The 13,919-nt window shown below is 47.1% G+C and overlaps 4 protein-coding genes across 4 annotated transcripts; 2 read left to right on the forward strand and 2 right to left on the reverse strand.

Annotated features, from left to right (window-relative positions):
- Positions 1–400: 400 nt before the first annotated feature.
- On the reverse strand, positions 401–1,468 carry TRUGW13939_05629 (uncharacterized protein; the record flags this gene model as incomplete). The annotated part of the gene is made up of 4 exons (XM_035488790.1): positions 401–1,004; positions 1,093–1,207; positions 1,262–1,291; positions 1,342–1,468. 4 exons carry the CDS (start codon positions 1,466–1,468, stop codon positions 401–403), a joined length of 876 nt encoding a protein of 291 aa, XP_035344683.1.
- Positions 1,469–3,592: 2,124 nt separating this feature from the next.
- TRUGW13939_05630 (uncharacterized protein) lies at positions 3,593–7,527 on the forward strand (the record flags this gene model as incomplete). Its single annotated transcript, XM_035488791.1, has 9 exons — positions 3,593–3,728; positions 3,804–6,122; positions 6,180–6,238; positions 6,291–6,332; positions 6,382–6,393; positions 6,450–6,533; positions 6,581–6,848; positions 6,903–7,303; positions 7,366–7,527. 9 exons carry the CDS (start codon positions 3,593–3,595, stop codon positions 7,525–7,527), a joined length of 3,483 nt encoding a protein of 1,160 aa, XP_035344684.1.
- A 537-nt stretch (positions 7,528–8,064) lies between these two features.
- On the reverse strand, positions 8,065–10,862 carry TRUGW13939_05631 (uncharacterized protein; the record flags this gene model as incomplete). The annotated part of the gene is made up of 4 exons (XM_035488792.1): positions 8,065–8,376; positions 8,471–10,008; positions 10,065–10,689; positions 10,746–10,862. 4 exons carry the CDS (start codon positions 10,860–10,862, stop codon positions 8,065–8,067), a joined length of 2,592 nt encoding a protein of 863 aa, XP_035344685.1.
- A 651-nt stretch (positions 10,863–11,513) lies between these two features.
- Positions 11,514–13,919, forward strand: TRUGW13939_05632 (uncharacterized protein; the record flags this gene model as incomplete). The annotated part of the gene is made up of 3 exons (XM_035488793.1): positions 11,514–11,809; positions 11,872–13,738; positions 13,791–13,919. The coding sequence occupies 3 exons, from the start codon at positions 11,514–11,516 to the stop codon at positions 13,917–13,919; spliced, it is 2,292 nt and encodes a 763-aa protein (XP_035344686.1).

Here is a 13,919-nt window from a genome sequence, read left to right on the forward strand (position 1 = left end):
TCAATTGAATATCGACCTATCACAACTTTGCATTGGTTGGAGAAATATCACCCGCTACATACTCTCCCCGTGTTTCCAAGCTGTGAACAAAAGAATCCATTGAGTCCTGGGACAGGATTGGAGCTGTACAGTAAGGCTCAATATGAAGATCAGCGAGATGTTTCTTTAAAGTGGGCAAGGTTTTAGTGAGCGCACGCGCTTCGTGCTGAAAAATGTCTTCGCGACTAAGCTTTAGATGCTGCATAAACCAGCTCATGTCCTGCAATATCACGCCGACAGTAAACAACTCCAGAAATTCTGAAGAAACCCTGGCGTTGAGGGCGGCTTCGTATGCGAGCCGATAGCCGAAGAAGTACCTCGGTACCAAGCTCTATTTGCAAAGTTAAGTACAATTAATCGGTCAGAAGATCAGTAGATTAGCCATGCACATACTGATGCTAAGGGCCAGTGTGTCTCCTTCGGCAATTGCAGCGCCTCGTAGTTCAAGTTCTGCTTCGATGATGTGGTTGATTTCATATAATCCCATTGCGCCACATCGATTAGATAGAGACGAGAAGCATTGTTGACTTGTCTTGGCCAACAACGCTTTAAATGTAACTGCTGCCCCATTACGGACCGACGGGATCAGGCTCTCGTCGCAGAATCGTTGTATGCTATCTTGGGCATAGGCCTCAAAAACAGCGGTTTGAGCCAGCGCATGCAATATAGGACGATTCTGTGTGCGTAGCAAAATTATTGCCATATCCTTGCCTTGAGGATCTGCTATAAACCGTCGATAACTATACGTTCCGGCCACATAGACTGCTCGTTTCATCGCTGTAACCAGGATCAGTGCAGCGGCTAGGGTGCCTACATTGACACGGTGAATTGCCGTAAAAAATCCTTCACGTTCATTGGGTGGTCGTTGTATTGATCCAAGGACTGTCGATGCAGGTAATTTCATGTGGCTGAATATTGTGATTAAGTGATCCAACGGCTTAGAGCCGGCTCGTCTGGGAAGCAGCCTGTCAGCATAAAATGCGCACTAATCCATTCACACAGGAATTAGAACAACCTTTATAAATTAGTTTGAGCATGTCTTCTCGAGCTTACGACACATCGAACTTTAGTATTCGGCCAAGAAGCGTCTTCTTAGCCTCATCGGCCTCGGCGAATGGAGCCAGTGCTCCAGCGGCCAGATTGTATTGTATCGTAATCAATGTCAATGCTGCCAGATCAATCAAACAAATAGGGTCCTGGTGAAGTTTCCAGAACTATGGACTGAAGCTGAGGATGTCTGTGACTTTGAAATCTTGATTTGAATTAATGTCCCGCTCGTTTCCCTTGTTGAGTTGATCTTACCACACGCGCGAGAAATGGCACAGGCACGACGATAGCTAATGTCAATTCTTTCATCATTTGATAATGTTCCAAGATCAATCCTTAACAAGTCGGTTTTAAGAAGCTGAAATGCTGGAGAGCTGGCCATGTCGATATTTCGGAAGGGTACTAGATTAGAGAAGTGCTTGTAGCACTAGGTGACGATGGGTTGACATCCAGGCTGATAAAACAACCAAGTGATAAGCAGAGCCCACCATAATTTGGCGTGTCAATGAATAGGCTAGCATATCAGTTGACTGCATGTGGCGTTGGAAGAAAACGTAATCAATTGATATCGTCCAGTTGCCTTTCGGGCTATACATGCACACTCCAAATGTTCCATAAAGCCACTCACCTATTAGAGGGCATGCATTCTTGGGCACTGATGTTAGGATTGGATAGTAAGTTCGTTGAAATTAAAATCTGCCATGTTCTGCACGCTATGTCTGCAGAAAATAACGCGCCCCAAACTCGGTCCATTAGGTTATGTTCTTGATTGGTCTTGCTGCAAGAGAACCCAGTCACCAATTGACCATCTTTAAAGAGTAAATAGCCGACCTTGAACCAATAATTTTCAATCCCATGCCTCACTGATGCGGTGCTCGGAACCATACGGCAATTATGTAGTCCACATGATATTTTAGGTGCTATGAGCCTGTTTCGGTTTCCAGTCTTACATACATTGAATCACCGGGGAAAATCACCAGATAAAGATTCTAGACGAGGAACATTGAAACTAGTAACACAGCGAACCTAACCCACCACGGCCAAATTTTATTTTTCGAAATAATGCAACCCACAACTTCTGACCTGACATGGATTGAAATTCCAAATACGGTAATGTTTGATGCTCACCAAATCATTACCGCATTAGGCTTCAAATGTTATTACCACGCCTTCGTTCACTTTGGACGTCTTTTGAAGTCCTCGCAGCAAAATCATAGTCTTTTATTTTATTTGAGTTATGCGGTCACAAAAGTATTTAGTTTCTCTAATTATTTACATGAATGGGTGGGTCTTAACCTAGCGTACATACGGGCGACTATTACCCCTTTTTTTTTAAATAAAAAAATTAGATAGATAAATCAAGCAGTTTCATATGTTGCTGAATTTGTGATAGACTTTTGCTAACTATGCCTACTTCCTTTGATTATTGAAAGAATAGGAGTCAAGGCCCAAGACAAGCAAACCCTAACTACCTCTTCTGGACTAGCGCGCCTATATGTCAGGTGACTTTATTACCCACTTCCAGTCATGTGATTTTGCTCTCAATCATGTGATGTGCGGGTCCGTTTCTATAAAAAGGAGTACAGATGCTGCAAAACAGTAATATTACAAGAGCCCGTAGATGATATACATCGACATATGCTCAAGTACATGTATACAAGATACGTCATACTACATAGATAGGTACATACTCGCCAAGACAGGATCGACCGATTATTCCGGGCCAGCATGTGCCGAGAAAATAGCCTCTGATAGGCACCTGCGCTCGCCTGGGAATAATAATAATTATTATTATTACAGTGTCACTCTTAACACAGGGATGACGGTACAAATCATACGGCCGAGGGAAGGCACGCTTTCCCCGCCCGCTGGGTCCTTGCCACAGAGCTTTCCAGGGCGCCCTGGCCGGCGCTTTCCGTAATTGGTCACCCGCAAGTTGCAGACCCACTTGTCGCCAGTCTCTATTACACTAGTCCTGATTGGGACGGTCATCACCACCTTTTTTGTTATCACCGCCTTTATGCCCCTCTTACACCTAGCTATTTCATCTGTCCTCTTGTTCCTTTTGTCAGTCGCCTCATTGGAATCGTGTGCCATTTCAGTGACTCAAATACCAACGCCGAACTCGTTCGATTCGGGCCCGGAAGAATAGCTCCAATCCATCTCTACTTCGCATTGACAACTCGTCCATATTCTGAGTGATTTCCGCGACTTTGATAATGCAGACCACCTATTAGCAGTACCCATGGATTCTTCGTGCTCCAATCAACTTCTTTTTCCTTTCGTCCGTATTCGTTTGCGTTGCTGTCCGATTTGATAGTGAGGTTTCTTGGCCGGGGCCGTCTTTGGCAATTATTGACCGCTGACCGATAACTCTTGGCTGCGTCATCTTGTCTAACTTCGTCCCTTGAGTTGACTCAACATCTTTTGATTGGTATTTTTGCGCGTTGGAAATCGACCTGCAAGCAGTCACCCACCCATCAATTGAAAGCACCAATCTTCCAAAATGAAGTTTGGTCGCAATCTCCCCCGAAATGTCGTTCCCGAATGGAGCTCTTCCTATATCAACTACAAGGCGCTGAAGAAGCTCATCAAAGCTGCTTCCGAAGATGCAAAGGCAAATAAAACTGCAGATCTTGTGGGTAAGTTGTGTTTAGTCTCTTTCGATGCAGCCCCCGAACAATGAGTCTAACGCTAACTGACTTTCTCCCAAATAGGCTTCTTCTACTCCCTTGACCGGAATCTTGAAGATGTAGACCATTTCTATAACAAGAAGTTAGCAGACTTCACGCGCCGACTGAAGTTGTTGGAGGACCGATTTGGACATTCCATGGCCGCCGGACGACAGCTCGATGCCGAAGATGCCGGTGACCTTATGACCGCCTTACTTGAGCTTCGCGGGCAGCTCCGCAAGCTACAGTGGTATGGCGAAGTTAACCGCCGCGGCTTCATCAAAATCACCAAGAAACTGGACAAAAGGGTTCCGGGCGCTGAAGCGCAAAAGAGATATCTTGCTATGAAAGTGGATCCGGCGCCTTTTGCCACCAACTCACAGCTCACACAAGCTACAACCACCATTAATGAATGGCTCTCTGTGCTCGGGGACCGCGCAGTTCCCGATGACGCTAGCTCTGTCACATCCGTCTTGTCGCTGAAACGAGTCACGTCTAGGCCTGTTTTAAATCTACCACCAAGCTTGCTGATTGCCGTCGACGAGGCGCTCCGGAAGGACGATACTCATGTGTTACTAGAGCTGCTTGAGACCCTGAAAATTGCCGCCGACGAACAGGGAGAATCCGTTTTCTCTTTGGTACTAAAGAATCTTCTACAGCGTGCCATCACTTGCCGATCCAAGTCCTCAATTGATGCTTTGCTAGGGAAGATCGATTCTCTTGAGGACGAAGACGATATCAACAAAAGGAATTGCATTCATCGACTCGTCATTTCAATTGGCAGGAACCAGTCCACTTCTGATTCGGAGCAGTCGGCTACTGGTGTTTTGGAGTTTCCCGTAGAGACAAACTACATCACACCAGCTGCAGCTCCAAGCCTGCAGCCTCCACGAAATGTCGTGAAGGAGGCAAATCAGCCCCAGCTACTGACAAAGGACAACGAGGCCGTCAACACCTTGCAGTACCTGCTGGAGCAGCTGCGCCCCCATCAACGTCGTGACCTCTTAGCTAAAGATTTATCTGGTCGAACGCCTCTCCATTATGGTGCCCAGTATGGGTTCAGGGTAGTGTGTGAGATAATTATCGAACATCTCCAGAAATGGGACTTGTTCGATGTTTCTGACGGTATCGATGGGCCACAATGGTTTGATTATGAAGGATGCGCTCCGTTGCATCTTAGCGTGGTTGGTGGACATCCTTTGACGACCAAGGCTCTCCTTCAATCCGAGAACTGGTCAGAAGGTCTCTCGGAAGAGAAGGCTACTATCAGAAAGCACCATGCAAAGTCTAGCGCCGTTTTGGCCATGGCAGTGAAGGCTAATTTTGTCGACATCGTCGAATTGTTGGTTGAAGCCGGTGTCGATATCAATTTTCAGGATGAACAAGGCGAGTCTGCTTTACATGTTGCCGCTCGTTTCGATCATCATGAGTGTGCCCGTATCCTACTTGAGGGGTCGGTTCACCAAAAGGCTGACACAGAGTTGTCTGAACTGACATACTCTTGGACGCCTTTGTTCATTGCTTGTGTGGACGGCTCTTTCGCGGTCGTCGAATTGCTCATCAAGGCGGGTGCCGATCTTGAAAAGCCAGACTCTTCGGGATGGACAGCCAAAGAGCACGCGGCACTTCGTGGCCACCTAAATATTGCTAGACTACTCGCAGAAGTGACACCGCCTCCGGAGCTCTCAGAGGCTGAGGTTTCCATACCTGTACCATCCAGCTCATCGTCACCTCCTTCTTCATCGTTAGCGGAGCGCAAATCGAACAACTCAAATTCTGGCACTGGGAGTCCTGGGTTACGGGCTGTTGAATCTCTTAAGACTTTTGGACATAGGTATCTCACCGACGAGAGTATGATTCTTGTCAGTTTAGGCACAATGGACACTAGGAAAACCAAGCCTGCCGTGAATTTGGACCAGATACCAATTGCCAGTGCCCATTCCACGCAACTCGATACCGCACTTTCTATTGTTGTGTCTGCCAGTGGTGCCCACGGGGAGCCGGAAATCATTGACCTTCCAATCCAAGATAGTGTTTCCACTGAACCCATCACGTTCTACTCCAAAGATACCGCAAACGTGAAACTCTTGTTTGATCTCGTTCCCACGTATGCCGGTTCGACCAATCAAATAGTGGGACGAGGGGTAGCCCTACTTTCTAGTATCAGGCCCAATGTCGGTTCCAATCGTATCAGTTTGCAAGGCGATTTAACTGTCCCTATCATCGCTGCCAACACACTCGATATTATTGGATCGTTGACCTTCAACTTTCTTATAATTACTCCATTTAGCCATCCGAAGATGGCTATCGACAACCACACTTATTGGAAAACCGTCACCGCCCCCATGGTGATAGGACACCGAGGTAATTTTCGATGTGCCCCCTTGCTCGCTTATTTATTTTTCTAACACCATTACCAAGGTCTGGGGAAGAACTTTGCAAGTCGTAATTCTCTTCAGTTGGGAGAAAATACCATTCAGGTACGACCTCTTGCTTCCATTTTCTTCCGTTAATTCTAATTCTTTTATATAGTCGTTCATTGCTGCGGCTAGCTTGGGTGCGTCATATGTTGAGGTGAGTATACAAACTAGAAATATTTTCTCGACGTTGCTAACTGTTGCAGTTCGGTAAGAAAGTTTATTTTATAACACGGTGAATGTGCTAAGAGATCTAGATGTACAACTTACCAAGGACCACGTTCCTGTAATTTATCATGATTTCCTCGTTAGTGAGACTGGAATTGATGCCCCAGTCCATACCCTGACTTTGGAACAAGTATGTTTTTCTTATGGCTTACCGAATTTTAACTAACAAGTTTCAAGTTCCTTCACCTGAGCAATGCTACGTCGAAGCAGTCAGATATTCCGTTTCGTGGGACTGTAAACGGTGCCGCTCGCCAACGTTCAATGTCAGTCGGAGGCGTCGAGTCCGATGCTTCCGAGCTCAGCGAGAAGATGAAACATACTCGTGATTTCAAGACGAAGGGTTATAAGGGAAATACCCGTGGTAATCACATCCAAGCTCCATTCGCTACCCTGGAAGACCTTTTCAAGAAAATCCCCGAGTCGGTCAGCTTCAACATCGAAATGAGTAAGTCCCTTTACATCAATAAGTGATGAGGTCCAAGCCTAACTAGGCCACTAGAGTACCCTTCGCTTTACGAGAGTGAGGAGGAGGAGATGGATACCTATGCCGTGGAGCTCAACTCCTTCGTTGACACAGTTCTCAACCAAGTATATGAGCTTGGTGGAGAGCGAAACATGATTTTTTCCAGCTTCAACCCAGACATCTGTCTGCTCTTATCTTTCAAGCAGCCGTCCATTCCCGTGCTCTTCTTGACCGATGCTGGCTGCAGTCCTATCGCTGATATTCGGTCGAGCAGCCTCCAAGAAGCCATTCGTTTCGCATCTCGCTGGAACCTTTTGGGAGTTGTCTCAGCTGCGGAGCCATTCGTACTTTGCCCTCGTCTCGTACGTGTGGTGAAGGAATCTGGACTTGTGTGCGTGTCGTACGGGGTGTTGAATAACGATCCCGAAAACGCCAGAGTAAGCATTCCCATCCCTTTTTTATTGTGCGCTCCAATAATAACGATAAATCTCTCTATTAGCTCCAAGTGGCCAAGGGTATGGATGCCGTAATTGTCGACTCGGTTCTCGCAGTTCGCAAAGGTCTCACTGAAGGTCCTACCCCAAGCCCTTCACCATTAGCTGCGGCCCAGGATCCCTCCAAGACATCGCAGTCCGCTGATCACCTCAGTGTCCTGAACTAATAAGGATGATATATATGACGTCTTCGAGTTCTTGACATTATTTCTGGCATTTTGTTGAGTTTGCATATATAGGTCGAATTTTTGTTGGGTCGTGTACGTCCATCGATCCAGCCAACCTCAAAAGTTGTTTTTTTTTTTCCCTCTTCTTTTATACTTACTACAAGACTTGCATCCTACTTGTGTTGCCTACGTAAGGATTCCTAGGTGACATCGTACGTATGGTTATCAATTGGTCCATCAATTGACGTAGTGCACGTAGAGAATTCAAGTGTAATATATACAGCGGTCAATACCACTCCAGATGCAAGATACATGTATCAACTGATATTAGATGCGACTGGTACGTGTATTGTGAATGTCCTCATTAACTGATATCAACTGATCAATTGGTATGTGCGATTTACCCCAAGTTATCAATATTATTCCAATGCTCAAAACTGAGAGAGTCTCACGAGTAACAATAACATAAAATAAAAAATGTGCAAATCGTAATACTTTTGTTAACGAGCCAAGTCCCGTCAAGGCCAAGGGCCCCAATTACATCAAGCATCCTTCCTTTATACTTGAATGCATCTCACTTATTCCGACTCGAATCCGGCGATACCCATTACTGTTATTATTGTTGTAGTAACTGTCCTTTCTCTCAAGTTTTCCCGGTCCTGGAGAGTCAACTCTAGCACCACTCATTACAGGAGTGGTGCTGCGGTGAGGACTAGACACGCCCGCGAAATTGGATACGCGCTCTAGCCGGAAGACTTCTACCATCCACTCATACCATACTTTCCGGTTATCTGTTTGACGGAGCATGGTAACAACCACTTCGCCATTGTCCGGGACGAATAGAGGTGTCTATACAGCCGCAGTTAGTTTTACATATTCCCTTAATGAACCACCGAATAAAAACAGAATAAAGAAAAGGAGAACGAAAGAAAAAAGAACTGACCTTCAATGGGAAAAATATCGGGAACCAGCTGATCATTCCATCACTTTTATTTTCCATTGTCACTGGGTTCGTAGACAGTTCAACATCACCATATAGCACGGTTTCAAAGTAACCGCCCAATCCATGGCAAAATCCCCGGTTTTGACAAGGGAAGGAGAGGCGAGTTTGGCGCGCATTATGCTCGTTGGCTATCGTCGACGAAGAAGTAGACTGAACGAGAATGTTGGGGTTGTGATGGGAAAATGACCAGGCAGTGTGTACGATAGGGCTGGGTGGTTCGAAAACGGGTGGCGGTGTTGAAGTCGATCCCCTTGCACCAGCTCCACTGTTACTGCCTATGCTGCTGCTCAGATGGCCATGTGGACTTGTTGATGCTGAAGCCGGTGCTGTTGAAAGATAGTCTATTGCATGCAACATAACCACATAAGGAGTTTCTGGAGCAGCAGGGTTGGATATCTTTTGAGAAGATATGTCTGCATGTAGCTTCGGTGCGGCAATAGGTGTCAGATGTGCTGAATAAGACGCCGGGATTGAGATCCCATGCACAGGATTTAACAAGTGCGTAACACCGTCCAAGCACTCTGGAGAAAGCTCGTTGTCTCCGAAGGAACCCAACAATTCAGAAATGATAATGTCAACAGGCGTATGCTTCATTTCACCGGGAACATCATCTTGCCCTGTACTTGCTGAGAGTAGCGAGTTATCGAGGCCCAGCGTTTCTCCAACTGGGACTTGTGACTGCAGAGGCTGTATCTCCCTACGGGGGCCCTTCCAGCTGCGCATGTCTGATTTGACCAGGTTGACGGCACCATTCCAGATAGTTTCATTGTGACGTTGGAGCAGGACAAAAGCGTTTGGATTTTTCTCGACCACCCACATCTCAATTTTGACACCTGTCTCTGCACTTGCGCGCAGGGCACGCGTTACCAAAGGACCCCGTCCAGCTCCCACCACAGCGACGACAACTTTGCCGTCTGGGCTCGATGTAGGCTTCTTCTGTTCCATCCAATCATTCAGCGCCTTGGCAACTGCTCGTTCATACCAGGCATATTTGATTGGATCCTTTTCAAACACTTCATAGGTGATACTCTCTAAGTTGACAGTCAATGGTTGCAACGGCGCTTGTAGGTAATCTTGGTATCCAGTGCCGAACCGTTCGATAGGAGTTCGAGGAGGCTGCCGTTGTTGAAGGTTTCTAATGTATGACAGGTGGGGAGTGGGATCTTGGTTTTTCTTGCCTTGACTCATTGCCTGCGTAATAGTGGGAAAGTTCGATTTATCTGTTGAAGAATCGCCAGTCGGAAGTTCGTCATCATCTTCCAAACCAGGGACGGGGCCAACATCACAAAGAAGAATCCAAGGAGGTGTGCGCAAACGCATGAACCTAGAGATCAATGCTTGGTGAGCCCTAGAAAGCACCGGATACCCTTTTTGATTCTTGATAAACGATGCGCCTTCAATAGTCAGAAGGTGGACAGGCTCTGAAAACCATCTAGTTTGAACCTGTATCGGTGGAAGCTGTTTCGGAAGAGCCAGAGCTAGACAGAAAAATATCATTAATAGAGTGATCAACCTGAGGTTGAAGGTAGCTTACCAATAAGGAGTCTCGAGTGGTATTTGCAGGTAGTCCTAATTATTTCCCAAGCATCCCAAGTTCCAAAAAGATCGATCTTTGTGGAAATATCACCATCAGGGGCTAAGAACTCTTCCCTTGCAAAGGGGGCAAGTTCGCCCATTGCAATGACCTCCGCCTCTGGATTATCCACCATTTTCATCCATATGTGAATCTGAATGTAAGGAGCAAGGCTCAAGGCTTCTTGCACTGCCCGGGAGTAATACATCAAGCCTTCGGAGTGAATCGCCCCGTGATGCAGCCTAGGACCCGGAATGACCAAGTAGTTAATACCACAAAACGCGGCATATGCAACCTCTAGCATCAGTACTTGACGAGAAACGTCTGCAATTAGAGGGTCTGGAGAACATATGTCAATCCAAGAGCTGGTGATTCCTACCACCTGGCTAGTTGATTCATCCGGAGTGAGAGACGTGTCCACAGCCGACAGAGGGGGCAAAGTGAGAATTTTCGTATTGCGAGAAGTATGATAAGTTCCAACTGCATCACGAGCAGGTGGGCCTAATGAAGACAAATGGGACGAAAGCAGAGAAAGGACCCGAGAATGGAATTGAGATGTTGTTATGGAGGCTGTCAGCATGTCATACTAAAACCTGTCAGAACCACTCCTAGATACAACCGATAAATGCAATCAGAACATACATTGCTTGCATGGGCACATTGAACTGAGCGAAGAGTCACAGGTGCCAACCGGTTTGTTTCATGCTGGCCAATGCAGAAAGGCTGGGCCATTTCCTCGCTTTCGGGGACAGTCTCCATCTCTCGCGCTGATTTGGACTTCTGTGATAGATATGTAATGGGTGTAGATTGGGCGTGAATACGACCGCAACAAGCTATCGAGACTGCTTTGGATAGAAACTGCCAGTTTCCTGGGCATCTAATAATGTGGATATGAAATGTAGTCAAACAGCAGATATTACGGCGTTGTGCGCAAAGCAAAGTCTTAGTTGATGGCCCCCCGAGTCAAATATTGAACAGGTACTTATTATGCTATTAACACGATTAGTGAAGGCCTCGAGACGTAGAAAGCAGACCCTTGTTATAAATACACATAATATTCAATGCTATGAAGGGATGAAGGGGGTTTCGGGCCCTGGTTTCCGTCGTGCAACAGCAGGGCACAAAGTACTCACTCCTTGAGAAATAATTGACAAATGGGATGACGGTCCAGGTGGTTGTTGAGCCCCTGCGTCTTGTTAGTTAGGTGGAGAGAGGGGTGATTGTTTGATATGGAGAATTCCCGCACGGGTTCCTGGATCTGCTCCCGATCGGGCAGGCGGTCAGCCAGATAAGCAGGTGTGGCGCATCCCGACTATCCTGCCTTTTTTCTTATCCAGAACTTTTTTTTCTCCCACGCTAACGGTCGAGTATCTCGGACCTTTGAGCACCACCCTGCTTCCTCGCATAGCTATGGTTGACGGACAATCTGGAAGAGAAGACGGGTCGCGCGCAAAGCGACAGAAGACCGACAAGGCCGAAATGGATCCCCGCGCGAATCCCTACCTGGCTCATATGTACCCCGAAGAAAATGGAAGCCGGAGCTCTCAAAATGGCCCATTCGCCGGCTTTACGAGACACCAGACAACTGCTGCCCTTGCGCAGAAGGCCGAGGATGGAGATTTGAACCCTTTCAATGGTCGGCCGTTTTCCTCCACGTATATGTCGATCTTGAAAACTCGACGCAACCTTCCGGTTCATGCGCAGAGGTAAGTTCATCCTTGCAATTCTCGATTATCGTTTTATTTTCTCTACTAACCACTGCTTTTAGAAACGAGTTTTTGAAGCTGTACCAGGAATCTCAGATTCTTGTTTTCGTCGGTGAAACCGGTTCAGGAAAAACAACGCAGATCCCTCAGTTCGTCCTATTCGATGACCTTCCCCAATCCCAGCGCAAGATGGTCGCGTGTACCCAGCCACGACGAGTTGCTGCCATGTCTGTGGCGGAGCGTGTTGCCGCTGAGATGGATGTGAAGCTAGGCGAAGAAGTTGGTTACAGCATTCGTTTCGAGGACATGACTAGCCAGAAGACTATTCTCAAATACATGACTGATGGAATGCTTCTCCGAGAAGCTATGAATGACCACAACCTCCAGCGGTATAGCACAATCATCCTCGACGAAGCTCATGAACGTACAATGTCTACGGATATTCTTATGGGATTGCTGAAGGAGGTGGTTCTGCGCCGACCCGATTTGAAGATCATCATCATGTCTGCCACTCTCGATGCACAGAAGTTTCAGCGTTACTTTAGCGATGCCCCGTTGCTGGCTGTCCCAGGAAGAACTCACCCCGTGGAGATTTTCTATACCCCTGAACCAGAGCAGGATTATGTTGAAGCGGCAATTCGCACTGTACTGCAAATCCACGCAACGGAGCCGGATGGAGACATCCTATTGTTTTTAACGGGTGAAGAAGAGATTGAAGATGCTGTTAGAAAGATCTCACTGGAGTCGGAGGAAATGGTGAGAGAGGCCGATGCCGGCCCAATGAAGGTCTATCCATTGTATGGCAGCCTGCCTCCACATATGCAGCAACGCATCTTCGAGCCAGCTCCGGGCCCACGCAAACCCGGTGCTCGTGCTGGTCGCAAGTGTATCGTGTCGACAAACATTGCTGAGACGTCACTCACCATTGATGGTATTGTTTATGTCGTGGATCCTGGGTTTTCCAAACAGAAAGTTTATAACCCTCGTATTCGGGTCGAATCCCTGCTCGTGTCACCAATATCAAAAGCGTCTGCTCAGCAGCGTGCTGGCCGTGCTGGCCGTACCCGCCCTGGAAAATGCTTTCGTCTATACACTGAGGCTGCTTTTAAGAAGGAACTTATCGACCAAACTTATCCTGAGATTCTCCGATCGAACTTGTCTTCTACCGTCTTGGAACTGAAGAAACTGGGCATTGACGATCTGGTTCACTTCGACCTAATGGATCCTCCTGCACCAGAAACACTAATGAGAGCCTTGGAAGAACTCAATTACCTAGCCTGTCTTGATGACAATGGAGATCTGACCCAATTGGGACGCCTGGCATCTGAATTCCCCCTCGACCCAGCGCTTGCCGTAATGCTGGCAACATCACCGGAGTTCTACTGCTCTAACGAAATCTTGTCTATCACCGCCCTTCTTTCGGTTCCACAGGTATTTACACGACCGCATGCTCAGCGGAAGCGAGCAGATGAGATGAAGAACCTGTTTGCCCATCCGGATGGTGATCATTTGACGTTGCTAAACGTATACCACGCGTTCAAGGGCCCCGAGGCGCAAGCAAACCCGAAGCAATGGTGCCACGATCACTTCCTGTCCCTCCGTGCTCTACAATCTGCAGACAATGTGCGACTTCAGTTGTTGCGTATCATGGAACGCGAGGAAGTCGAACTCATCTCTACTCCGTTTGACGACAAGAAGTACTACGAGAACATTCGACGAGCTTTGGTTGCCGGCTTTTTCATGCAGGTGGCCAAGAAGGAGAGCACAGGGAAAAGCGTCTACACCACCGTGAAGGACAACCAGAGCGTGCTCTTGCACCCAAGTACTGTCCTGGGTTACGATGCCGAGTGGGTGCTCTACAACGAATTCGTCCTCACCACCAAGAATTACATTCGAACAATCACATCTGTGAAACCAGAATGGCTTTTGGTAAGCTCTTTTTTCTTCTGAAGCGAAAGAAATAGTTCTAATATTATCCCAGGAAATTTCACCCGTTTACTACGATATCTCAACATTTCCAAAAGGGGATATCCGATCTGCTCTTCTCCGCGCGGGCGATAGACTTGCTCGTAAAGACAAAATGCGTAGTGACTCTAGCAAGCGCCGTTGA

The sequence above is a fragment of the Talaromyces rugulosus genome, chromosome III (assembly GCF_013368755.1).
Source record: "Talaromyces rugulosus chromosome III, complete sequence".
NCBI classification, from domain to species: Eukaryota; Fungi; Ascomycota; class Eurotiomycetes; order Eurotiales; family Trichocomaceae; genus Talaromyces; species Talaromyces rugulosus.